The sequence below is a fragment of the Bubalus kerabau genome, chromosome 8, assembly GCF_029407905.1.
Source record: "Bubalus kerabau isolate K-KA32 ecotype Philippines breed swamp buffalo chromosome 8, PCC_UOA_SB_1v2, whole genome shotgun sequence".
In the NCBI taxonomy this organism is placed as follows: domain Eukaryota; kingdom Metazoa; phylum Chordata; class Mammalia; order Artiodactyla; family Bovidae; genus Bubalus; species Bubalus kerabau.
In genome coordinates, this window is record NC_073631.1 from 100,323,351 (window position 1) to 100,351,268 (window position 27,918).

Consider the following 27,918-nt stretch of genomic DNA (forward strand, 5'->3'; position numbering starts at 1 on the left):
GGTGACCTGGTACTGAGTAAATCTTGGTTCCCAAGGCATGTTTCTTTTGTTCATAGCCAGAGATTTTTGGTGTTATTTAGTTGAGACTGTTTAGACTTGTATCTTGTATACTTGTGGGCAGGGACAAAATCAATTCTCTGGAATAGTCTAATTTTATATCTTACTATTACATCTGTAAGTTGGGCCACAGTAACATTTTCAGAATGGTTAGATTGTTGAACTAGAAAAATGCTTCCATAAGGAAGACTTACTGACCTATTGAAAAGTGATAGAACATTTTGGAACCATGTAATTGTCAGAGTCCTGAAGGAAATACTTCTTTTGGACTCAACAGTGGCAACACATTTGTCTCTTTTAGGTAACACTGTTGTCAAAATAAGCACTTTTATTAGCTAGCAGATGGTTTAGTTACCAGGTTGGATTCTTTGGCTTATATTTAAAAGGCTTTTCTTTTTGTTGTTGTTGGTTTGTTTGCTTTTGTTGTTTGGCTTGAACCTTAGTTCTGTTTAGAAAGTTGCTATTGTCATTCATCTTTGTGTATCTCACTTCTCCCAACCAGAAAAATAAATATCAGTGGTTTCTTTCTCAGCATTTTTTTTCAGTGAAGCAGATGTTTGAGAATGGCCAACTCTGGTGTTCCTCAAAGACATTTCCATTGGTTCATGTTAAGCACAAAACTAGATCTTTTTACTTAATCAGCTTGAGTCAGGCTGGTAGAAAACACTTAACCATGGAATAATTATTTCTAATTTAAACTAAAATGCAATTGAGAAATAGTTATCTGGGAAAGAAAATTTAAGGGCACTGTAGTTCTCATTACGAAGATTTCCTTTGTTGTAGATTCATCTCTCAAAGCAAAATTTTTTTTGGAAAACACCAGACAGTTCTTGATTGTATACAATTTATCTGTTGTATTAGTCACTCAGTTGTGTCTGACTCTTTGTGACCCCATGGACTGCAAACCGCCAGGCTCCTCTGTCCATGGGATTCTCCAGGCAAGAAGACTGGAGTGGGTTGCCGTTTCCTTCTCCAAGTTTAACTGTACCTTTGACCTATTTCTTGAGTTATGGAAATATTTTTCAGAACTTATTTTCCTAAGTGGATTTTTTTCCCTTCAGCTGTTAATTTTGTATTGGGGTACAGCCGATCAACAGTGTTATGGTAGTTTCAGGTGAGTAGCGAACGGGCTCAGCCATGTTTAAACATGTATCCGTTCTCCCCCAAACTCCTCTCCTATCCAGGTTGCCACATAACATGGAGCAGAGTTCATGTGCTGTACGGTAGGTCCTCATTGGTCTAAATGGATAAGTTCTTAATAGTGAAACACACTGCCCTGTTCTATATCATGTGTTAAAACATTTTGTAGATGTTTGCTTGCATTCATAGTCCTAAAAGAAATATTTCTTTTCAACTCCAGAACAGATTTATCTGTATGAGTAGTTTCTCACTCTGGTGAGTTAGAACATTACTGTTCTTATTTTATTATTATAGGTGTTCTCTGAAAAAAATTCCCTGTTGATATCTATCTCTTCCCTATGCCTTCCCCATACTGATTTATTTTTGAAACTATGTGTAAGAAAGCTTCCAAATAACATCTGGTTGGTTCATTATTTAGTAATCTGTCTTCTAAGACATGGTGTGGTGTACCTGAGAGGTCATGGTGGAGATCATTTGGTCCATAAATTCATGGTATTATATCTGTGAGATAAATAGACAGCATTTTCTAGTGAACTATTTGACTGTATGTTGTCTGTTTTACTTTTCACCTGCTGTGTCTTGTCCTATAATTTTAATATATATTTGTGACATTATTCAGTGTTGTATGTCACACTTTTGAATCCAATTTTGATTATTTCTCAAAGAGTGAACCTGTTGCTGTCCACTGTAATTCATCTGCATCTTCTGAATTTCTGTTGATGTTTCATCAACCTGTTGTTTACAAAGTGCTCTGTGATCACTAAATTTAGAAAATGTGAAATAATTTATAAAATGACCACTTCCCACACATGAAAAAAAAATCCTTTAGTGATATTTTTTCATCAGTAGTTACACACATTTCTAACTGTGTGTGTTGCTCAGTCATGTCCAACTCTTTGTGACCCCCATAGGCGGTAGCCCGTCAGGCTTCTCTGTCCATGCTATTTCCCAGGCAAAAATACTGGAGTGGGTTGCCATTTCTTCCTCCAGGGGATCTTCCTGACTCAGGGATCAAACCTGCAGCTTCTGCATTGGCAGATGGATTCTTTACCACGGAGCCATTTTGAGAAAGCCCTATAGATGGATATTTAAGGATTTCTCTTCTAGTAAAGGCTGAATGTTAGGAAATACCTAAAAATCCGACCCCTCAGTATAACAGCATTAAAAGTGGTGGTTGCATTCACTGCTGCCTACAAAGTTTTGCTTATGCATAAGCTTTATGGTACAAGTTACTTAAAACCACAGAAGATAAATGTCAGGTTTCTAAACTGATGTTCTAGAGATCAAATATATGCATTTACAACTATTTTGTTCAAATTGTTTTGAGTACCTAGGAAGGTTAGAGTCGGGGAAGACACTGACTTTGCTTAGCTTCTATAATTGTAGCTTTATAAATAGACTTTTCATTTGTGAAGGCCAGGAAATAAAGCACTGTGTCTTCATACATAAATAGAGGTTATTCATGGTAAGGTTTTCAAATCTTGGAAGTTCTGAGACTATTTTTGATTGTATGTTAATTGTACTTGTATTTTGGGTCAAGAAAACATATTCAGAAAATTTGTAGTCTGCATGGTTAATAATAGTTCCATGATGGAAACAGCACTTTACTGCAAAGGCTGCATTAAAACACGTTGGAAACACCCTCTGAGGTTGCTTTATCCATGTAGTAAATAGGTTCTATTAAAAATAACTTGAGTGAGCACTCAGTATAGGCCAGGCACTGTGCTAAGTGCTTTAGCTATATTTAAGAAAAATTAAGCAGCTTTGAAAGTTAACATTGTCGTATAGTTTTATACTTGGAACATGAGCTGTTTGGGTTAAAAAAAATCTTCATGCAGATTCTTACAAGCAAATTGAGTGTGGCTGTGCAGTGGGTGGTTTTTAAGCTTAAATATCTCAGCTGGATTTAATTACCTTGAGGGATAAGGCTACATGATGGGCCAGTGGTTTACCAAATTATTTTTCATTTTCTGGATCTTGATGTCACTAAAGGTTAATGCATCCTCTTTTCTCTGCTAGAGACCCGAGTTAAAAATCCATTTTGGAGCATAAGTATAAATGAATTTGTTGTTGTTTTTCCTCCTTGGGGACACTTTGGTCATTTCGTGAGGCAGGCAGTCTTTCCATCTGGAATTGCCCGCAGCTTGCACCAGGCACAGGGTGTCTCATAGCAGGGGCTGTTGCAGGTCAGCGTGCACAGGAACTGGCAGGCGTCAGAGGGCAGAGCTGGCCCAGGGCTTGCCACTCTCTGATTCCCCGATTCTGTCTTGGTTAACTTAAGGAAACTTACTTGCTAGTGACATTTGATTATAGCACATCATAAAACAAGTGATATATTTATGGCTAGGCCATTGCCTTTTCCTCCCTATCTTAGGCTGGTTTGTATTTGGCAGCCACAGAGTTTTCTATATTCACTCTCCCTACTCCCCTAAATTGCTGTGTATGTTAGGATAGATCTGTGATCAACATTTTTGATCACTGATGTTTTATGACTTCTACTGTCTTTTGATTGCTTTTGTATAAATGCATGATTTTTAAGGTACATGCTTATATCCATAATTACAATTACCCTAAAGTAGTGCCCTTGGTTGGGTGCCCCAGGTGGCTCAGTGGTAAAAGAATCACTTGCCAGTGCAGGAGATGCAGGAGATGTGGGTTCGATCCCTGGGGTGGGAAGATCCTTTGGAGAAGGAAATACCAACCTGCATCAGTATTCTTGCCTGGGAGATCCCGTGGACAGAGGAGCCTGGCAGACTACAGTCCTTGGGATTGCAAAGAGTTGGACATGACTGCACAACTGAGCACGCACATGCATAGTGGTACTGGTTATTGCCTTTATCTGTATGAATGAGGACTATTTAGATGTATAACCAAATCAGGGAATAGTCATTGAACATTAATTCCTTGAGGGAGCTTGGTAGGGCTCTTTTCCCTGTTTTCACTTGTAATCATCTCTTCTCTATTTTTATTATTACTACTATTACCATTATTATTGTTAGTCTTGGTGTTTCTCTTTTCCTATACATATAAAAAGACAGAAATAAAATTTTATATGGATAAATGAGATTATATAATACATACTGTGTTTTTTTTCCCTCCTTTGCACTTAGCACTTTGTTTTCCAAATTCCCTGAGTCCCTCATCTTCTCCATTTGTTGTAGGTATTGCTACACCATTTTTATACATTCAGTGCTTTTTGTCTTAAATCTTCCAAATTGCACTTGACACCAAGAGAATCTCCCTCTTCATCATTTATCTTCTGTTCACCTTTCAAATCCCATTTCTTCTATCACACTGAGTCAGTCCAAGGAGAGGTGAGAACTGCTATTGTTTGCTAGTAGCTTTCATGTAAAACTGCCTTTCCCTCTGTGTGTATGTGAATATGAGAAAGAGCCGGAGAGACTTGACCATGTGTAAATATGTGTGTAGACTTAGGCTAACCAAGCTCTGACTCATAATGGCCCTAAGAATTATTTAAAGAAATTGATATAGTGTGCTTTTACTGAGTCTTAATCTTAAAAGGTAAGTTTGACTAAAAGTTGGTCAAATTATTAGTACATGAACTTCATGTAAGGATATAAAAATAATTATTGGGAAGTCAGTTTATTTGTGTCCATTGATAGGCGGTGTGTGTGGGAATAAAGAGCCATACAACGTTGAGGTGCTTGAGGTGCCTTCGTGTTTATCATGATTGTTTTCTTCAGCAATATCTGCTAAACCCTTCAAGAGCAGAACCAGGCCTATCCACATTATACTCAAAGTCTCTTGTGTACTGATGAGGTTCTCACAAACTCTTTTGACAGTATCTTTGAAAAGATGAGAGTGAAAGTCGCTCAGTTGTGTCCGACTCTTTGCAACCCTGTGGACTATACAGTCCATGGAATTCTCCAGGCCAGAATACTGGAGCGGGTAGCCTTTCCCTTCTCCAGGGGATCTTCCCTACCCAGGGATCAAACCCAGGTCTCCCGTATGGCAGGTGGATTCTTTACCAGCTAAGCCAATAGCCTTTCATATTTATAATATTGTGGGGCTATTTTGTTGTCTGAATCGTTTTCTTCCGCCTCTCCAGGTGTCTGCAGTCGAGTCTTTGGAGGGCCCACTGCTCCAGGTGGAAGGACTGAGTGACCTTAGGCTGGAGCTGCACAGCAAGAAGATGAACCTCCACTTGGTTCTCATAGACGAGCTGCATCGGCACCTGTACATCAAATCCACTAGCCGAGTTGTGCAGCAGAACAAGGAAAAAGGGAGGATGAGGTTAGTCAAAAAGGCTCTTTGCCACAGCTTCTTGTGGCCGTGTAAAGCTTTAAGGGATATTATTTGTTTTCCCCAATATGGTTGTAGCTTATTTTACTTGTCTTTTTAACATACTGTCTCTGAAAATGTAAGACGGTTTTGTGATAACAAACGCGCCCTGTCCTGAAAGGCTGACACTGAGTGTTTGTTCATCCGCTCACTTCACATTTCTTGTGGTCCTTTTATGTAAAGATACGTAGGAAACACTTACTGTGGGCTTTCAATGTACTCGATCAGAGAGACTCGGGTGTATCTCAGAAGGAAGAGAAAAACCCTTAAAATGATAGTGCAGTCCTCCTAATTAAGAAATGTAGGCACATGAACTGAAGTTAGGAGACTGTTACTTAGAGCTGTGTATAATTCTTTTTCTGGGTTAAGTTCAGGCAAGGTTGAGTGAGAACACTTGTTTTATCCTTGGTCTGGGTGTAGTTCAGTCCTGTGATGAAGGGCCTGGGTGGACTCAGAACATTTATTAAATTAGGGGAGACCTGGTAGGGAATAAGACCAGATGGTAAGATGGTAGGACATCGGTGTTACTAACGTGTGTCAGATAGCTGTGCATGGCATGTGTCCTCCCAACATCGTTTAAAATAGCCTTAAACTAACTGAAGAAGTAAGATTCTTCAGAGGGCAGTTGAGTTGAGCTCTGTACTATTGACACTTTTTCATCGGGCTGTAGATGAGAGGAATGCTGGAAGCAGTGCATGCTGGGAATGAAGTCTGTAAAATCCTATCCTGTTCAAACCCAAATCGCCAACTTTGTGTGTGATGCTTCAGTTCAATCAGAGCCCATGACAGAGAAAGAGGAGTTTCCATCTCTTTTCTGCAGACAAGCACTGGAAAACCTTAGGCACACAAACTAAGCTATGGGCATGTACCTTAGACTTAACCTAAGCACTGGATCTGAATATAGCCTTGTTGGAGAGTCAAGTGGTGGGTGGGAGCAGTGCTAAGGAAATTCCTCCCAGAGTGTCTGGTGGTAAATAGTGGATCTAAATAGGTTTATTCCTGTGCAAGGATTAAAAATAAAAACCCCTTCCCATGTAAGCATAAAGGAAAAAGCATTACATTGAGTTCTCAAAGAAGAGCATTTATTTGAAGGAAAGGATTTATAAAGCTAAATAGGAAATGTTTAGGAGACTTAAGCTCAAGGTTTCTCAAAAGGTGCAAGATGATGTAGATTACGTAATTGCTCAGAATTATCAGCCTTCCCCCTCCACTTGAGTGGGAGAAGTGTATTTCCTTCTCTCTGATTCTTGGGCTCCTGCTTTTGCTGATTGTTAGCATGTAACACAAGGGGCCTGAAATGTGCCAGGGTGCATGCCCTGTCATGCCTCTGTCACTGCCATGGTGATGTTGGTCCCCGGAGGAGGAGGAGTCATGTGGAATCGAGCCAAGTTCAGCTGAGCTGGCTAGCCTGAGTCAGCCAGTCACCCAAATGTGCTTATTATTGAACATGACTGAGATTCTGTGGCTGTATGCAGCAAGCGTGTAGCTTCTATGAAATGATAGTGGGGAGTGCTATGAATGGGATTGAGAGAGATGCAAAAAGAACTAAGCAGGAACAAAATGTAAGGAAAGTCAAAATATTGATAGGGAAATTCTTTTTTAAAACACTGAAAGAGTTGGATCAGTGATATGGAGGGAAAACTTATGAAGAAGGAAAAGATAAAATGATGAAAGAAAGATAATAGATGTGAAAGATGGAGAATAGTGATCAATGAAATGATTTTAAGCTCTGTATAGAATGACACTAAAATGATAATGTTATAGGTTGAATTGTGTCCCCTTAAAATTCATGTGTTGAGATCCTAACTCCCAGAACCTGTGACTAAATTCGGAGCTAGGGTCTTTCAAGAGGTCATTTAAGTTAAAATGAAGTTATTAGCCTGGGTCCTAATCCAACATGACTGGTGTCCTTACAAGAAGAGGAAATTTGGACACACACTTCTGAAGAGGGAAGACCATGTGAAGACTCAGTGATAAGACAGCCATCTACGAACCTGGGAGAGAGGCCTCAGGAGAAACCAACGCTGCCAACATCTTGTTCTCGGACTCCTCACCTCTGGAATGGTGAGAAAACAGATTTCTGTTGTTGAAGATGCCCAGCCTGTGGTACTTCGTGACAGCCCTACCAAACTAATACAGAGAGAAATAGTGGCAGTACTTAGAGTGTAAAGAAAGAAACCTACTCATACAGAAAAAAAGACCTTGGTCTGCAAATCAAAATGATTCAAGGTAAAATTAGTGAAAAACTGACTCTTAGAATCAGAAAGCTTTTTATGAATTTAACAAAGAAATAAGCACCAGGGAGAAAAATTACATTCCTTTCTCTGACAGAGATAGCTATATGCCCACCTAACCCATTCTCACCTTTATTTTCTTTTAAATTATTCATTTACTTTTTATTTATTTTTGGCTGTGCTGTCTTTGTTGCTGCGCGCAGGCTTTCTCTAGCTGCAGAGAGCGGGGGCTACTTTTTGTTGCAGTGGGTGGGCTTCTCATTGCATTGGCTTCTCTTGTTGAGAAGCACGGGCTGTAGGTGCACGGGCTTCAGGAGTTGTGGCGTGAGGGCTCAGTTGCTCTGTGTGGCATGTGGAATCTTCCTGGACCAGGGATCGGACAACAGCTTTGGCAGGTGGATACCCATCCACTGTACCAACAGGGGAGTCCCCTTTCCTTCCTTTTTTAATGACAACTCTTGTTTTGTTCATGGTGGCCATATATCCAGCAAAAAGACTACATTTTCCATTTGCTGCCATCCTTCTGTGTAACTGAAGGTGATTAGTGAGACTTCTACTTGCAAGATGTTGAGTCAGGACTCATAGGAACATTCTTCAGAGGTGCCAGCAAAGCTGGTATGCTCACTCTTTTACCCTTTACCTGCCTTCCTTTACTTCTGTCAAGGAGTTGGATTGGGGCTATTGTCTTGGACACTAGGTGACCTTGAGAATGGAAATCAGATCTTAAACTCTTTTATGACATGGAGCCTCCATTATACCTCTGAATGGGATTTTTGTATCTTTATATGACAAGAAGGAAATCCTTTTGATTTACTCAGGTCATGGCTGTTTGGGTCTTCTGTTTATATGTAGTTGAAACTAGTCCTGATAAACAGAAAGGAACAACAGTGAGGCTCACCAGGATTTGCTTAACATAAAATACTGGAAGACAGCAGAGCAAAGTCTACAAGGAATGGAAAAGGATTGGTACCAAAAATCTCTATATCCAGCCAAGTGTACATAGACAACACAGCAACATTCTCAGATATAAAGTAACACACAGTACAAACCTGGAATTCTTTTCCTGAGAAAAATGCTCAAAGATGAACTATAAGATAGGAACCACAATTAGCAGCTTGAGAACAATAAAGTTGTAGGTAGTTTGAAACTGCTGCCAGGACTGACTTCACAGCATTAAAGATGTAAATTTGCATATAAACAACTGAAATATTTTTTGTAATAGTTTGAAATATTTTGATCAGAAATATAAGCTGAAAACTCGTTTTGAAAAAGAAGGTCTGTGTGATTAAAGAATACTCTGTAACAGTAAATAGAATTTATATCCCTATATTAAGTTAGTAGAGACTGGGAAATATGGATAAGCTGGAGATGGAAAGGAATGCTGAATTCTTAAGATGAATCAGAAGGATTTTAATAATTATATAGAAAACATGTTTAATTCATTTAATTTTGTATTTATTAACCTAGATATATATAAAGATCTTTATATTGAAAAGTCAGAGAAGACAGAAGCAGATAAAACATATTCTTTATTATAGAGAATGATGTTTTAGCCAATATTCTTGACTGCAAGTAGCAGAGTCAGTCCTGGTAATAAACAAGGAAAGAAATTTAGTGGAAAGTTATCAAGTAGGTCACAGAATCTAAGGAAAGTGAGTCTCTATAGACAGGCTCTAAAACCCTGGAGGGACCAAGGGAGATGAAGCAGCTGGGTGTACATCATAGGCAAGCCACAGGAAGGGTCTGGTCGGGTTGTGACATCATGCCCTCAATTGCTGAATTTTCAAGGTGAATTATCTCTAAATGTCACTTCCCTCTTTCTTTATTTCCTCAAGATTCAAAGTGTTGTCTGGAAGCTTCCAGTTCTTGGAGCCTGAGACATGTCAACTTGTATAGCAGGAGGAAGTGCCCTCTTTTTCCTGCTGTGACTCAGATCATGGAGAGTCTCTCCAAATACAAAGACTGTTCCAGTTGTTGGTATCCAAAAGCAAACACCCAGAAACAGATTTCTACTGTAGGAGATAATGAAAGAAGTCACACAAAGGCGCAGAGAACCTAGGGCTTAATGTTCTATACAGGGCGATCCAGAGGCCGTTGAAAAAGCATGTGTACATTTTTGTGTGTAGGCATGATTGTGTGTGTGTGTGTGTGCGTGTGCGTGTGTGTGTGTGTGTGTGTAGGGATGGAAAGACTCCTTTCTGTTAACTGTTTTGAAAGGCACGTGTGCTTAGTTGCTCAGTCATGTCTGACTCTTTGCGACCCCATGGACTGTAGCCCACCAGACTGCTCTGTCCATAGGATTCTCCAGGCAAGAATATTGGTGTGGGTTGCCATTCCCTTTTTCAGGGGATCTTCCCAACCCAGGGTTTGAATCTGGGTCTTCTGCATTGCAGGGAGACTCTTTACTTTCTGAGCCACAAGGGAAGCTTATTTAAATTTTCTTTATATTTTCAAAAAAAAGAATACTTAATACCTTTATAAGATGAAATCAGTAAAAAAGTTATTTTACAAACGGTTAGCCCATTTACTTCTTGCATGCATCCTGGGTTTAATACTTGGTTTGATCTTGCTTCCTTGGACACTCTAGCTCATTGGGGAGAAAATTTCAGACCCATGGGTTTTGGTGACCATATTTGTCCCTGGATGCATAAAGGGTGTCCTTGACTCTGTTGTATTATTTGCTCCCTATCTATTTTGTCTTTAAATTTTTTTCCTTTTTGTGTGTGTCTGTTTTGTTATCTTTCAGGTCTTTCTCCCTCCCTCTTTGCTTAGATGTTAGCTTCACTTTATTTTGAATTGCATGTCTTCTCTCTTGGGTTATCATTTGATACCATGACTGTTTCTGACTTCTCTACCCTCTAAATCATTCATGATTCTTTCTGTATGTTCAGTCAGATCTTAGAACGATAGAGAATTGTCATGCAAGGCATTCCTGATTCATTATTCCGTTACATTTTCTCACTCAGGGCACATTATCTTCGACAGATCATTCTTAGCTGAATTTGATTTAACCAACTTTTACGAGCACCTGCTCTTTGACAGGTCCTGCACCAGCTATTGGGTTATAGGGTGAATATATTAGTTATTAGATTTACAACTTAGAGTTCAGATCATGTCTGTTAAGTTTTAGCTTGACAATAAAATCAACCAAATGAGCTGCTGCTGTGAATTTTGGATATAGGTGGACATATTTATTATTAAATGGAGGAACAGAAATAAGTTCTAATTAAAGTGCAAACATTTAATAAGCTGTTAGCACTACTAACCTTTCTTAAAAAAAAAAGAAAAAAAGAAAAAGACTTCATGGCTTGAAATACTGAAATGATACACATTTTGAGTAGATCCTTCCTAGTTGGATGGATGTTTAATGGCGAGAAAGTCCTAGGGCTTATAGTGGTAGGGGCTTGTTTTTGGTGTGGTTAATTTCGCTTTATAATTTTCTGGCATGCCACCATGTGGTTATTAAATATCAAGGCGCTCAGTTAAAATATACAGTTCCTGATTTTGTGAGGAGGGGTGCTGTCTTATTCTAGAAGGATTTATGTGTATCATCTCTTAGTTGTGAATGATTCTGAATTGATTTAAAATTTGTAACCACATAGATATTTAAAAAGAAAAGTCATTTCTATTAATATTTCTTTGAAAATAAAGCCACTTAGATGATTCATATTAATTAGAAGCCATTCACATTAATTGACAATCTAATATTTTTTACTTAAGGTAACATTGATTTATGCATTGTATGTTTCTTGTCTGCAACGTTGTATTTTGACTTCTGTATGCACTTCAGTGTGCTCATCACCAACAAATTAGTTTTCCTTTTAAAAAATATTCTTATTTATTTGGCTATACCAAGTCATAGTTGCAACATGTGGGATGTAGTTCCCAGATCAGGGATTGAACCCAGGTCTCCTGCATTGGAAGCGTGGAGTCTTAACCAGTGGATCACCAGGGAAGTCCCAACAAATTAGTTTTCATCCATCACCCTCCTGTTAACCCGGTTTACCTGTTTGCCCTCCTCCTATCTCTCTTCTCCCTGGTAACACTACTGTGTTCTCTGTGGTGGTTGGTGGTTTAGTTGCTCAGTTATGTCTGACTGTTTGTGAACCCATGGACTGTAGCCTGCCAGGCTCCTCTGTCCATGGGATATACCAGGCAAGAATACTGGAATGGGTTGCCATTTCATTCTCCAGGGGATATTCCTGAAGCAGGGATCGAACTGCTGTCTCATGCATTGCAGGTGGATGTTACTTGTTTTGTTTCGGTTTGATCATTTGTGTTTGATTTTTATATTCCACATGTGAATGAAATCCTGAAGTTACTTATCTTTTTTACTTTTTTTCACTTACCCTAATAACCTCAAGGTCTACCCATGTTTTTGCAAATGAGGAAGATCTCATATTTTTTTATTGTTGAGCAGTATTCCATTGTAGGCATATGTATACGCATATACATACATAAACACAATAGAAGATGTGTGTGTATACATATATCCTCTTTATCCATTTACATGCTGATGGGCACTGAGGTGGTTTCCTTGTCTTGACCACTGTAAATAGTGCTGCCATGGACACAGGGAGCACATATCTTTTCGAATTTGTGTTTTCATATTCTTCACATAAATACTCAGAAGTGAGGTGTCCGGATCATGTGGTAATTCTAGTCTTAATTTTTCCAGGAATCTCCATTACTGTTTTCTGTAGTGGCTATACCAATCTGCATTCCCACTAACAGTATATAAGGGTTCCTCTTCCCCCACATTTTCTCCAACATTTGTTATTGCTTTTAACAACAATCTAGATTTTATGTTTTTGTTTTCAAAAATATGTCCTCTGAAGGATTGAAAACGCTTTGAGGCTACTAATACTTGTCAACTTTGTTTGTGATGTACAATGAGGACAGGCCTTTTCTCGCTTCTGGAATTGAAACTGAGAGGTCGGTATGTGATATTCTGTCATAGCAGGTACCTTCTGGTGAGTTTCCTATCTGTAGTAACTAAGTGAGTGGGTGTGCCCCCTTTCTTTTGAACTTTTATGACTAAGTCCTTCCATAAAAGAAAAAGAGAAAAACCAGAAGTCATTTCCAGAGTTACTTGCCTTTGGGTTAATGTTCACAAAGGAGAAAATTGAAGCCCAAGGGAAAATTTTAGAAGGAGAAATGAGTATATGAAAATAGCTTTGCAGTAAATTGACTTTCTAAGAGTTTATTGATGGAGTTAGAGGGCGCTTCTGGCTCTGATAATAGTCAGCAGGTTATGTTTTTTCAAAGTTAAAATGGCAAGCTGTTTATCACCCTATATTTAACTGAAATGTATTTTTAGGTTAAAACTGAGAAGGTAGTTGTAGGTTTTAATCTAAAGTGAATCGTGTGCACCTCCGTATTGACAGAAGTGTGTCTTATGCTCGCATATACAAATGACTGTGCATACACACGTGTACTAACTGCTGCCTCATTTACAGCTGTGGCAGGCAGTATTCTGTGAACCTCAATTTCCTGTTACTCGATACCTTCATTTATCAGTGCTTTAAAAATAGCTCCTCCACTTCTGTTGTGAGAATACTGATTAAATTTATCAAGTCTTATTCCTATTAAAGTTGAAATTAACTTTTTCCTAAATACTCAGAAGCAGCACTGTCCACATTAGTGGTTGTCCTGTCTCTTTGGGCATGTGTGTCCATAGGTAGGTGTGTAGAGCTGTTTTCCAGTTATGAATAAGATGGAGGTAAAAGAGAGGTCGCTGAGGAGAAGACATGAGAAGATAACAGTGTTCAGTGTACAAAAGCTGAATGGGTAAATATGTGATTGAATTGGTTTTATAATTAGATGATTATAGCAAATCAGTGGATTGGAAGGCTCTTTTAGATTTTCTTAAGATAGTGTAGGCAAATAGGAACTTACAGCTTTATATTGGAGAAGAGTTACTGGAGCTAACTGTGTCAGTTCAATGCCTGGTAAATGCTATTTCTGTTACTTTTATGTCTTATTCTTCACTTGCGGTTTCGCATTAGTCTGCAAGTGATTCCAGCACTTGGAAATGCGTGAAGTTGGGTTTAGCTCATATCTTAGTCATACTTCTTGGATGCTCAGCCCTGAGCAAAGTGCCAAGCACATGGCAGATGCTGAGACTTGTTTGAGTAATGATTCCCCCTTCCTAGTCATAAGTGAAAAGGGAGAAGTTAATGACAGTCAGTTACCCTCTTGGCGAAGGACGATGGCTGTCAACATTGTTCAGTTCAGTCGCTTAGTCATGTCCAACTCTTTGCGATCCCATGGACTGTGGCACACCAGGCCTCCCTGTCCATCGCCAACTCCCAGAGTTTACTCAAACTCATGTCCATTGAGTCGGTGATATCATCCAACCATCTCATCCTGTGTCGTCCCCTTCTGCTCCCACCTTCAGTCATTTCCACCATCAGTGTCTTTTCAAATGAGTCAGTTCTTTGCATCAAGTGGCCAGAGTACTGGAGTTTCAGCCTCAGCATCAGTCCTTCCAATGAATATTCAGGGCTGATTTCCTTTAGGATGGACTGGTTGGATCTCCTTGCTGTCAACATTGTTAACATTCAATAAAAATAATACCTTAAAGGATAATTTTGCCCTTTAATAAAAGTTAGTTTCTGAAAGTTTCCTAAAAGAATGTATTTTTTTTTTTTTTTTTAATTTGCTTAAGGATGCATACATACTAGGTTAAGAATACACACATACCTTTGGTTTCAAAGGAGTGGTGGGAGGCAGGTGGGGATCTCACTATGGTCGATGTTCCAACTTCCACACATTTTTTTTTCCCCACTTGGAGGAAGCTTCCTTGAAGGTGTAGTCTTGTTCCTGCTCATCACTACCTGCTCTCCCTTCCCGGTTCATTTGAGAATCACTTCCATGGCCACTGTGACTGGTGATGTTACTAGGAATGGAAGGAGGCGAGAACTATGGCTTTGACCTGTTTGTCCTTGGAACATGAGTTAGAGAAGCTTTTCTGTTGGAAATGCAGAGTGATTAGATGATTCAGTTTCTTCAACTGGTGTTTTTGCTTTGGCACCGCCTACATTCTTGTACTTAACAGATGTCTATAAATGGGACTTATCTTGAAAATTTGTTTTTTATAGTCTTTGTGTCACTTAAAATTATTGTGTTTATATGGAGACGCTAAAGTTAATAAGATGAGTTGTTGGACCTTTTTGGAAAAGGTGAAATGGGCAATCAAATGCTGAATTAACCTATTTGAGATTCCTTAAATCATCTTTCATAGGTGTGATTCTCAGCTTGATGAAATTTATGAACTTTTTTTTTTTTTTAAAGGAAACTAAATGTAGTGAATTCCCAGTGTATCTTAAAAAAATAAAAATTCCAGCTTGAAAAACACAAGTTACACTGGACTTAACTATTTAAACTTCCATTCATTTATCACAATAAGGTGTTATTTGCTCTTCCTTTGTTGATAAGTTTAATACAGAAACAAAGAGATACTGAAGTTGCATGGTATAATTTGGTTATAAAGAGGTCATGCAGATCATCAGAATATCCACTAATTTTCTTAACCTAGTATTGAACTAAAAAGATAAAAATGTAAATATTTGGAATCCTTAAAATGCATCTTTATTCACTTGTCTGTGACAATCACTGCTTTATGAAATAGACTAGGGGGATACTTGAAATCAGAGTGCCAAGAGGGTTCATGACAGAAAGAAAGGAATAAAGGATGGGCGTGTCCTGGAATGTAAGTAGATTTTGGAGAAAGTGGTGAGGGAGTAACTACTGCTGTTCTTCCCCTTCAGCTCCCTGGTGAAGGACGTTTCTCCTGTCCCTCTGCTTGATGTTACCAACCTTCCTACGCCTCGGAAATTCCTCGATACCTCTCAGTATTCTACTCCTGGAAGCTCCAGTGGTAAGTATTTAATTCTTTAGCCACTCAACTGCTTTTTAATGGGCCCAGGCCAGGGTGGGCGTTCCATTTGAGCAGCACTGCTTGTTTTCTTTGAAGTTGAATGGTTTTTGATGGTGTGTGTGTATGTGTGTGTTTTGTTCTAACTTCTGTTGAGCCTATTAGCTTTTACCCAGCTGCTGCACATAGCACATTCCATGAGCACATTCCATGAGAGCTTTTGCGTGTGTGACCTCTGCTGTATAGCTACATTCCTTGTGTTTTCCAAGTGGCCTCTCCACGTCTACCTGTGTGAGCATGTGTGGACACACTCAGTGCACTCTGAGGACATATCCACAAACTAATCTATTTCTGCTTTATTGACTATGCCAAAGCCTTTGACTGTGTGGATCACAATAAACTGGAAAATTCTGAAAGAGATGGGATACCAGAGCACCTGACCTGCCTCTTGAGAAACCTATATACAGGTCAGGAAGCAACAGTTAGAACCGGACATGGAACAACAAACTGGTTCCATATAGGAAAAGGAGTACGTCAAGGCTGTGTATTGTCACCCTGCTTATTTAACTTATATGCAGAGTACATCATGAGAAATGCTGGGCTGGAAGAAGCACAAGCTAGAATCAAGATTGCCGGGAGAAATATCAATAACCTCAGATATGCAGATGACACCACCCTTATGGCAGAAAGTGAAGAGAAACTAAAAAGCCTCTTGATGAAAGTGAAAGAGGAGAGTGAAAAAGTTGGCTTAAAGCTCAACATTCAGAAAACAAAGATCATGGCATCTGGTTCCATCACTTCATGGCAAATAGATGGGGAAACAGTGGAAACAGTGTCAGACTTTATTTTGGGGGGATCCAAAATCACTGCAGATGGTGACTGCAGCCATGAAATTAAGAGACGTTTACTCCTTGGAAGGAAAGTTATGACCAACCTAGATAGCATATTAAAAAGCAGAGACGTTACTTTGCCAACAAAGGTCCGTCTAGTCAAGGCTATGGTTTTTCCAGTTGTCATGTATGGATGTGAGAGTTGGACTGTGAAGAAAGCTGAGCACTGAAGAATTGATGCTTTTGAAGTGTGGTGTTGGAGAAGACTCTTGAGAGTTCCTTGGCCTGCAAGGAGATCCATCCAGTCCATTCTAAAGGAGACCAGTCCTGGGGGTTCATCGGAAGGAATGATGCTAAAGCTGAAGGTCCAGTACTTTGGCCACCTGATGCGAAGAGTTGACTCATTGGAAAAGACTCTGATACTGGGAGGGATTTGGGGCAGGAGGAGAAGGGGATGACAGAAGATGAGATGGCTGGATGGCATTACTGACTCGATGGACGTGAGTCTGGGTGAAGTCCAGGTGTTGGTGATGGACAGGGAGGCCTGGCGTGCTGCGATTCATGGGGTCACAAAGAATCGGACACGACTGAGCAACTGAACTAAACTGAATCTTGTTTCTTCTTGACTTACCTAATATGATACTGAATGAGACAAAGGAGAGCCATTTTTGCCCATATTTAAAGTTGTGGAGGGAAGTTGTATTTTTGATTATGGAAGCAAAGTTTAAGCGATTTCTTCTGGAGTGGCTCAGACCTGCTGCATCATAGGGTTCAATTCCTCTCAGTTGGGCTCAGAGCTTCTGGGCTGCTGCAGACACCTGCCCTGCCTGCAGCCTTGGGCTGGGGAGATGGTGACTGGATTTTTTTTTTTTTTGTGGGCTCTTCCACAGTTGCCTTGGTATGACCTCCTCACAAATGCTATTAAAGAAATAATAATGTCTTTTAAAGAAATAACAATATTATTATTATTGACTTTTCAGATAAAACATACTTCTTACTAGTTCTGTAGTCCTATAGAGCTTGAAATGATGAAAAGGTGGAAAAATAATTTCAGTTCAGTCAACGCATTTTGTGCAACTAACTGAAAGTGTTTATTTTGAGAGCCTAACAATATACTGTTGCTGAAGCATATTTAATTACTTTATAAGATATAATTTAATTAAGCTTGGAATCTTGAAGTTTATTGCTTTTACTGTAGGAAAAGTATAAGAATTGCTTTTTTAAGGTGGGTTGATTTTAGATTTTTATTGAGTTATAGTTGATTTATATTATTGTCCTAATTTCTGCTGTAAGGAATTGTTTTTTTTTTTATTTATTTTTTAAATTTTATTTTATTTTTAAACTTTACTTAACTGTATTAGTTTTACCAAATATCAAAATGAATCCGAATTGTTTTATAATAAATTTTACTCATTTTTTTAAAACCCAAACACATAGATGACAGTTTACAAAGCTGTGTATTCAGACTTCTTCCTGGAGTAAAAGGTTTTGTTTTCTCCTCCTTTCTTTGCTGTATTGCTGTTCTGTGAGTTTTGACACTGCTTTGAGGCTGTTGTAGAGTGTGGAATTATACAGAAAACACATTTATACTCTCGATTTATATTTTACCTCTGCCTTTTGTGGAAATTACCAATTGTTAGATCTTTGTGTCTTTATAATGTGAATTGGCACTTAGCCTGGTTATATCAATTTAGGTAAATATTGCTGAGTCGATGGCCAAGTGAAATAAAAATTTTAATTGTTCGTGAAGAGATGATGGGGCAGGCGTTTTGAAAATGAAAAACATAAATACCAAACAAGCTGAGAAAAGGCCAGTGATGGCAAATTTCAGTGGCAGCTAATTCTGCAACATCCGTTACTTCTAATGAGACAGCTTTTCCTCTCTGTGCACTTCTTCTGTCAGGCCCTGCAGTCAGCCTTTATCACCGAGTGGAGCTCATAGGGACACTTTGACTTCAGCCATCTGTCCCTTCATTTTTGGGAATGACTCTGGACGAACTGCGTGATAGATGAGTGGAGCTTGGGACTATTATGAAGACGCTTGTAGATCTGGCCACAAAACTTTCTTCTTAGAAGGGCTCATTTCCTTTTCTGTTCGGAAGACTGATCTCTTTATTTTTCTGGGGGTGACTGAAAAAGAAGGTAGTTACTGATTAAAGTCAATAGTAACAGTAGTTAACAAGTGCTTAGTATACATTCTATCTGTGAAACAGTAGAAATAAGTGCTTTACATGAATTAACTCATGAAGTCCTTCAATGATCTTAGGAGAGAAGCACTGTTAGCCCCAGTTTACAGGTGAGGAAAGCGAGACTGAGGATGGTTAATGATAGATGAGAGTTGACGCAGCTGACACACAGTAGCGCCTGTGATTTCACATCAGGAGCTGGGTTCCAAAACATGCACCGTTTTCCTGCAGATAAACTAGATACTAGGTTTCTGTCACTGCTGCAACGGATTACCACAGGAAACATGTATCATCCTATAGTTTTGTAGTTAAAAGTCCAGTATGGGTCTCATTGGGCTAAAAGGAAGCTTGGGGACAGGGCTGTGTCCCTACCAGAAGTTCTGTAGGAGAATCCATTTCCTTGCCTTTACATGCTCTTACAGGCTCTTGCTTTCCTTGACTTGTGGCAGGCTCCCTTTCTCCATCTTCACAGCCAGGGACAGTGGGTCACATTCTTCTCACCTTATACCTCTCTGACCCACTCTTCTGCTTCCTTCTTCCTCTCTTGAGGGACTGTGTGATTAAATTGATTCCCACCTGGATAACCCAGGATCTTTTCTCTGTCTCAATATCTTTAACCTTAATCACGTGTAGAGTCTCCTTTGTCATGTAAAGTAACATATTCACAGATTCTGGGGATTAGTTCATGAATATCTTTCATGGGCTTCCCTGGTGGTGGCTCAGTGATACAGAATCCGCCTGCCAATGCAGGACATGGGGCTCCAATCCCTGAGTCAGGAAGATTCCCTGAAGAAGGAAATGACAACCCTCTAGAGCCAGTATTCTTATCTGGGAAATCCAATGGACAGAGGAGCCTGGTGGGCTACAGTCCATGGGGTTGCAAAAGTGTCAGGCATGACTAAGTGACTAAACAACAACAATCTTTCAGGGCCCATTCTACTTGTCACAATCTCCAAGTACTTATTTTCTGACCTAAGTTATTTTTAGGAGCCAATATATAAAAATTTGACTTTCTTGAAATGATGTGTGAAGTCTTTGCAGTTCTCGTTTTTAGGACGATATTAATCTGGGTCACATTATTAAAGGGGATTATATAAATGAGAAAAATGTGAATTATGTACAGAACTACATAAAATGTTTCTAATAAGTACATGTAAAAGTGTAGGGCTGATGAAATATACTATAATAAAGGACAGAAATTTTGTCTTATTCTAAATAATGGACAAAGTCCTGAGAGTCTATTTGTGAAGTGCTCTGCAAGTCAGCCTAGAAAGTAATAGTCTTTTTCAGCAGGGAATTTAACATAGGCTCTTAAAGCTCCTTTCTCATCTTGTGAAATAGTAGGATTGAGGGTGTAATCCATTAGAGCTGACATTTCTATAGAGGAAGTTGCAATAGGGAATCCCTGGGTAGAATTTCATCTCCCATTGGGGTGCCATAAATTAAAGTTGCAGGTGACTTCTGAGAACTTTCAGATTATTATTAATTAAATGAGAATTTTGTTGGCTTGTGAATGAGTCATTTTTCAAATGTCTTATTTAGAGATAGAGTTGTGAGTGACTTTTATGTGAGAGGTATTCTATCATAGTTTACATGTTACTGTTAGTAAGATACTATACATCATTCAACTGATGCAGCAGTCCTAAGAGGTAGTTGGGGCAGGTAGTGTTACTGTCATTATGATTATTATATTTATGTCATATTTAACAGAGAAGGCAATGGCACCCCATTCCAGTACTCTTAAGTGTATTGCCAGATATTTAAGTTATCATAAAATTGTATGGAATTATCTATGTCTGTGTATCATCTAATTAAAAATAAAATCTTTAATTATAAGATGCAAATTCCAGGCAAAGATTGGCAGAAGCAAGCAACATGTAAAGAGAAAAATGATTAGCATTCACTTAATTTTCCTGTGTAATCATGAAGAAAAGCAATGGCATAGTAAAGAACTGGGCAAATGGGCAATTCACAGAAGAGTCTATATACGTGGAAAGATGGGCATTTATCTGACAGATGTTAAAATATCAAGAATATATAAAGAATCCCTATAAATTGGTAAGATAAGCAAGTAGAAAAATAAGCAAAAGTATGAGCAGGCAGTTTGCTTGAAGAGACAGCTATATTAGTCAATATATGAAAAATTGCTTATACTCTCTAGTTAATCAAGCGTTATTTTTAAAATAACATGAAAAATCAAGTGTCATTTTGCGAATATGGAAGTGAATTCAGGGATGCTGAGTGATTGGTCCAGGTTCAACCAAAAAGGTATTTGCTGGAGACTGGCCTCTTGCTGTCCTCACTCTAAATACGTAAAGGATGTATTTTGCAAGCATTTTTTTCCCGATTATTCTCATCAGTCACAGTATTTTATAATGTACAGGGAAACTAATGTCTAATTTAGATGTAGTCATTCAACTATAACTTAGGTAGAAGAATGGAAAAAGTATGGAGAAAAGCCAATAATTATAGTAAAACGTTGGTATAAGCTTTTGGATTCTCAGTATGTCTTTATTTCGCAAATTGCCTTTGGAACGTTCTGACTGAGCAATTATTCGCAAGGTACACAGGCATTTCATTTGTGGCTTCTTTATTCATTTTATTCACACTCCTGCTGGGATTGCTGTGAATATGAAACTGGACTTTTCTCTCCCTTTCTTTCTTGTACCAGCATAGGTTAAGCAATAAAACGTAAAGAGAGCACAAATGAAATTATTTTTTCTTCTTTTGCTGCTGTTTTCTTGATGTGTGTTTTAGTTCATCAAATCTTGTCCTGAGACTTGATATTTATCTCAAGAATTTGGGGTTCGATATTTTAAAAATTCCCTGTGTGGGTTGGGAGCTATGAATCCTGACATAAAAGGAGATGAAGCTCCTCTTTTTGGAAATCAAATGACACTTTTAGAATAGTGAAGATCCAATTGACAAATCTTGACATCTTTTGTTTTACTTCTGTCCTTATGATATGATCTCCCTTGGTATTTTAAATATAACTGTTTCTGAGGTATCCGTGCATTTGCTCTTAATAAGTATCTTTGATTTCTATGATTGATCAGAAGTAGAGTTGAGGAATATATATAAAGGAGACAGAATAGAACTAATAGTTAAAATGTTTCTAAATAGAAAAATGAAACAAGACCAAAGTTTATTAAAAATATATTAATTTTTAATATATAAACTGTATTAAATAATGTATGTAAATACTATATATAACATGAGTGAGTGAGTGAAGTCGCTCAGTCGTGTCCGACTCTTTGCGACCCCATTGACTGTAGCCTACCAGGCTCCTCCCTCCATGGGATTTTCCAGGCAAGAGTACTGGAGTGGGTTGCCATTTCCTTCTCCAGGGGAACTTCCCAACCCAGGGATTGAACCTGGGTCTCCTGCATTCCAGGCAGATGCTTTAACCTCTGAGCCACCAGGGAAGTCCCATATATAACATATACATGTATATACATATATAGACCCCAAGTTGCAAAGACTCGGTCGGACATGACTGAGCAACTGAACTGAACTGGACTGAAAATTGCCAAAGTAATCCTGAGAAGAAAGGACAAAACAGTAGGCATAATCTTCCTAGCCTTTAGGCAATACTGCTACAGTAATCAAATAAAGCTACAGTAATCAAAACAGTGTGGCACTGTGACAGAAACAGACATACAAATCAATATATAGAAACAATGCCATCTCAGTCGCTAAATTGTGTCTGACTCTTTATGACCTCAAGGACTGTAGCCTGCCATGCTCCATTGTCCGTGGAATTTTTTTTTAGCAAGAATACTGGGGTATGTTGCCATTTCCTTCTCTAGGAGATTTTCCTAACCAGGGGTAGAACCCCCATCTCCTGCATCTTCTGCATTGGCAGGCGGATTCTTTACCACTAAGTCACCTGGGAAGCCCAATACATGTAATCTACATTTACACATGTACAACATGTATACCCTTTTACTATGTACATAGTAAAAGTATGAAATCAAACAGGAAAAAGATACAGAATATAAATACAGGTATACCTCAGAGATATTGTGGGTTTGGTTCCAGACCACTATAGTAAAGACAGTCACAGGTATCTTTTGGCTCCCCAGTGCACATGTGTTATGTTTATACTATATATAGTGTAAATGCTGTGGAAATAGTTGACAGCATGAATCTAAGTTCAAGTTTTGCTTTTGGGAATTTTCTGGAATTTATTTTCTATCCATGGTTGGCTGAATTTGGATGTGAAACTCATGGATATGGAGTGCCAATTTGTCTTTATCCATTTTTAAATTTTATTTTTAATCTATTAATATCCATTAATGGATTTAATATTGAACCAATTTTTCATTACTAGAATAAATTGCTCTTGATCATACTGTATTATTTTCTCGATGTAGTATTGAATTCTGTCTGCTAATATTTTATTTAGGATTTTTGCATCATGTTCATGAGTAATAGTGTCCTGTGGTCCAAATTGTACTAGATTTTGGTTTCAATGTGATAATTTGCTGCATAAAAGGAATTAGGACATTCTCTTTCATTTTTCAATGCTCTGAAAAGTCTGTGGACCTCTGGGAGTATCTGGTGTTTGAAGCTTTAGTAATTTCTCTGTGAAACCTTTTGGATATGGTACGTTTTAATACATTTACTTTTTATTCTTCAATAATTTTGTTTCATCAGTGTAAATTGTTCTGTTTAAACTTTGTTTCTATTGGGGTCAGTTTTAATAATCTGTATCTCCCTAGGCAGTTATTGATTTCATTTATTCAATTTTATTTATATAGAATAATGTAAATAGAATAATGGCATCACCAAGTTGATGGAGATGAGTTTGAGCAAGCTCCAGGAGTTGGTGATGGACAAAGAAGCCTGGTGTGCTGCAGTCCATGGGGTTGCAAAGAGTTGGACACGACTGAGTGACTAAACTGAACTCATTTATATAGACCTCTATAAAGTATTTTCTTACTGTTTTAAAATTCTTTTGTTTCCTTTATGTCATCTAATTATGCTGTTTCCCTTTTCTTCTTGATCAAAGTAGCTAATGATTTGTCTTTGGTGTTCGTTTTTTTCTCTCAAGAAATAACAAGAATTTTGATGTATTGATTAGGTCCATTTTTTTGTTCTCTACCTCATTCCTTTATGTTTTTATTCTTGCCTTCTTCATCCTTTCACTTGGTTTATTCTTTTCCTGCACTAGAAACTGAAATCATGCATTTTAATTCTTTCATTTTTTACTGATACAAGTATTTAGTGATAGAAAATTTTCTTTCATTACTATTTTAAATGTATCCCATAGATACATATCATTTACAAAGACTGTCTTATTTCAGACTTTATTTCTCCTTTGATCCAAGAATTTTAAAGATGAAAGGGTCTTTTGTGTGTGTGTGTGTTTTTAATATTTTCTAGCTTTGTTGTATTGAATTGAGAATGTTGCTTGTAATATTTTTACTTTATAGAACTTACATTTTCTTTGTGACTTAATATATTATGATTTGTTATTTTTTTTTAATATTCCAGGGGTACTTGAGAGGAAGATGCATTTTCTCTATTAGATGAGGAGTTTGATGTATATTTGTGAAATTCTCATTGTTTGTCTATCTCCATTTTTATTTTTAGTGTTTTTCTTCTATGTCTCTTTGACTCACCTGTAGTTTTTGTTTAAAAATGGTGATTGCTATTTTTTGGTATGTGAATAGTCGTGTGTTGTTTCATTTGTGAATTGTGCTTTTTGGCATTAAAAAATGCCCTTCATTGATGTGATTAATGCTTATTGACTGTGGTAATTTCATTCAAATGTGGAAAATTCTTAAAGAGAATTCTTAAAGAGATGGGAATACCAGACCACCTGACCTGCCTCCTGAAAAATCTGAATACAAGTCAAGAAGCAACAGTTAGAACTGAACATGGAACAACAGACTGGTTCCAAATAGGGGAAGGATTGTCACCCTGCTTATTTAACTTACATGCAGAGTACATCATGAGAAACACTGGACTGGATTGAGCACAAGCTGGAATCAAGACTGCTGGGAGAAATCTCAATAACCTCAGATAGGCAGATGACACCACCCTTATGGCAGAAAGTGAAGAGGAACTAAAGAGCCTCTTGATAAAAGTGAAAGAGAGTGAAGAAGTTGGCTTAAAGCTCAACTTTCGGAAAACTAAGATCATGGCATCTGATTCCATCACTACATGGCAAATAGATGGGGAGACAGTGGAAACAGTGTCAGACTTCATTTTTTTGGGCTCCAAAATCACTGCAGATGGTGACTGCAGCCATGAAATTAAAAGACGCTTGCTGCTTGGAAGAAAAGTTATGACCAACCGAGACAGCATATTAAAAGCAGAGACATTACTTTGCTAACAAAGGTCCATCTAGTCAAGGCTATGGTTTTGCCAGTAGTCACGTATGGATGTGAGAATTGGACTATAAAGAAGCTGAGCTCCGAAGAATTGATGCTTTTGAACTGTGGTGTTGGAGACGACTCGTGAGAGTCCCTTGGACTGCAAGGAGATCCAATCAGTCCACCCCAAAGGAATTCAGTCCTGAATATTCATTGGAAGGACTGATGCTGAATTGAAACTCCAATACTTTGGCTATCTGATGGGAAGAACTGGCTCATTTGAAACAACCTTGATGCTGGGAAAGATTCAAGGTTGGAGGGGGAAGGGGACGACAGAGGATGAGGTGGTTGGATGGCATCACCGACTCGATGGATGTGAGTTTGAGTGAACTCCGGGAGTTGGTGATGGACAGGGAGGCCAGGCGTACCCAGTCCATGGGGTCGTAAAGAGTTGGACACAACTGAACGACTGAACTGAACTGTTCATTCTATATTTTTAGCCTTTCTAAATTGGCTTTAGTATGTGTATAGCATATATAGTTTGGCCTTGCTTTGTAAGCTGAATTAAAACCTTTTTCTAATAGATGAGTTGAATCCATCAATATATATTGATATGACTGATGTCTTCAGTCACAACTGTATCGTAGTATTTTGTAAATATGTGTATTATGTATGCTATGTTTCTTTCTAAGATATGTGTTCTTTTATTTTACTTATACAGAAATTTTTTGTCTAGGAAGTCCCCCCACCAGTGATTGTCTTTTAATGTATACTTTTAAGAAAATGCTCTTAGCTGCATTTTTTTTTTTTTGGTTTGGTTAAACCTTTACTCTTGGATTTCTCCATTTTTATTGGTATACTTTAGTTTCCATCCTTTGCCTCCATAATAAACGATAAACTTACTCCACTTTCCTCTTTTTCTTCTGCCATTTTTTTAGTTGCATATGTTTACTTTTTTACAGCATACTACTTTCATGTAGTTGTTTTCCACAACTTCTGTTTTTATATTAAACCTACATTTAAATATTCTGAATGTTCATGAATTAGACATTTTGTTCAAGTTTCCTAGTCATTTCTTGGTTGAATGAAGTTCATTATCTAAAAAATTCCTTGAGGAGTCATGGATGCAGAGTTTCTTTATTTGAAAACTTTTCTTTTTCCTAAAGCCTTGATACTTAAAGGGCGACTTGGGGATCAAGGTTCCGTAGGTTACACTTTAAATTATTATTATTTTTACAAAATACTATTTCATTTTTTTCTTTTTAGTGCTTTTTGAAATTTCTGATTCCTAAGGTTTTTTTTCCCCCCTTGTTAAAGTTCCTTGATTCTTAGGTCCTACAGATTTCTTTTTAATCTTAGGAACTGAAAAGATTTAGTAGGATGTGCCTTGGAGTCTTGATTTCTTTAGGTATTAATTTTCCAAGATACCCAATGGGCTGCTCTTTCATTTTGTGCATTCAGTTTTTTTTTTTTTTCTTCTGTAAGTTTTCTTGGTTTACAATTTTAACTGTTCTGTTTACTTTTCCTCTTTATCACTCTATTTTTCTTTGCCTGTTTTCCATTTCTACTACTCTCTCTTTCATCTTTCCATTTCTACTACTTCTTTTTTTTATTCTCCTTTTTATCCTCCACTTTGGTTCCCGGCATTTGCTCAATATCCTTTATCGAATAAATGTTTTCAATCTCTTCTGTCTTGCTTATTTTGTATTGTATTCTTGAGGTATGAGATAATATTGTCTTTTTTCTTCCCTCTCTTTCCTGAGTTTTGTAAGTTTTCTTTTCACACTTTGCTTTTGATTGTCCGTGTCTGTCATAATTTTTCGATTTTTGACTCAAAGTGGCTTTTCATATCCCCAAATTCTTGTTTGAGTGAGTATATTAATTCCACCTAGACCCAGATTTCTTGTGCTTCATGCTGTTTTATTGGATGAAATTTTCCTGTAAACGTGTGTTGGATTTTTTTTTTGTAATACTCTCATAAGAATGTGTTCATTATTTTTTCTATTCATTTTTTTTAAAAATGATACTGGGGGTGTGTTTGTAGGATTCCTAGCTCATTGGCTCCCTCTTCTGTCATTACAGCAAACTGCAGATACTTTTATTTCAGTTCAGTTCACTCACTCAGTCATGTCCGACTCTTTGTGACCCCATGGACTGCTGCAGCATGCCAGGCTTCCCTGTCCATCACCAACTCATGTCCATTGTGTCAGTGATGCCATCCAACCATCTCATCCTCTGTCATCCCCTTCTTCTCCCACCTTCAATCTTTCCCAGCATCAGGGTCTTTTCCAATGAGTCAGTTCTTTGCCTCAGGTGGCCAAAGTATTGGAGTTTCAGCTTCAGCATCAGTGCTTCTGGTGAATATTCAGCACTGATTTCCTTTAAAGTTGACTGGTTGGATCTCCTTGCAGTCCAAGGGACTCTCAAGAGTCGTCTCTAACACCACAGTTCAAAAGCATCAATACTTCGGCGCTCAGCTTTCTTTATAGTCCAACTCTCATATCCATACATGACTACTGGGAAAACCATAGCTTTGACTAGACAGACCTTTGTTGGTAAAGTAATGTCTCTGCTTTTTAATATGCTGTCTAGGTTGGTCATAGCTTTTCTTCCAAGGAGTAAGTGTCTTTTAATTTCATGGCTGCAGTCACCATCTGCAGTGATTTGGAGCCCCCCAAACATAAAGTCTCTCACTGTTTAGATTGTTTCCCCATGTATTTGCCATGAGGTGATGGGACCAGATGCCATGATCTTAGTTCTGAATGTTGAGTTTTAAGGCAACTTTTCACTCTCGTCTTTAGTGGACTTTTTATTTTGGTGGTGGGGTAAGCTTGTTTGCTCTCTGAATCGTGTTTGCCTTTTGCTTTTTTCTCCCTTCATCATCCCATAGCCAAAGGGCTTTTATCTCTTTTTGTCTCATTTCTCTCTCAGAGGCTATGTGTTTCAAACACTGCTCTTTCAAATTAT

General features: G+C 38.1%; 1 protein-coding gene and 1 non-coding gene across 12 annotated transcripts in view; one reads left to right on the forward strand and one right to left on the reverse strand.

Moving 5' to 3' along the window:
• EXOC4 (exocyst complex component 4) overlaps positions 1–27,918 on the forward strand; it is an 804,929-nt gene that overhangs the window by 51,753 nt on the left and 725,258 nt on the right. For all 11 annotated transcript variants that reach the window (XM_055590952.1, XM_055590951.1, XM_055590955.1 and 8 more), the window contains 2 exons: positions 5,267–5,451; positions 15,506–15,615. In XM_055590952.1, the coding sequence (XP_055446927.1) occupies positions 5,267–5,451; positions 15,506–15,615 (295 nt within the window). The remainder of the gene's footprint in view (positions 1–5,266; positions 5,452–15,505; positions 15,616–27,918) is intronic.
• TRNAS-GGA (transfer RNA serine (anticodon GGA)) lies at positions 21,982–22,053 on the reverse strand. Its single transcript has one exon. It is a non-coding gene; the product is annotated as a tRNA-Ser (tRNA).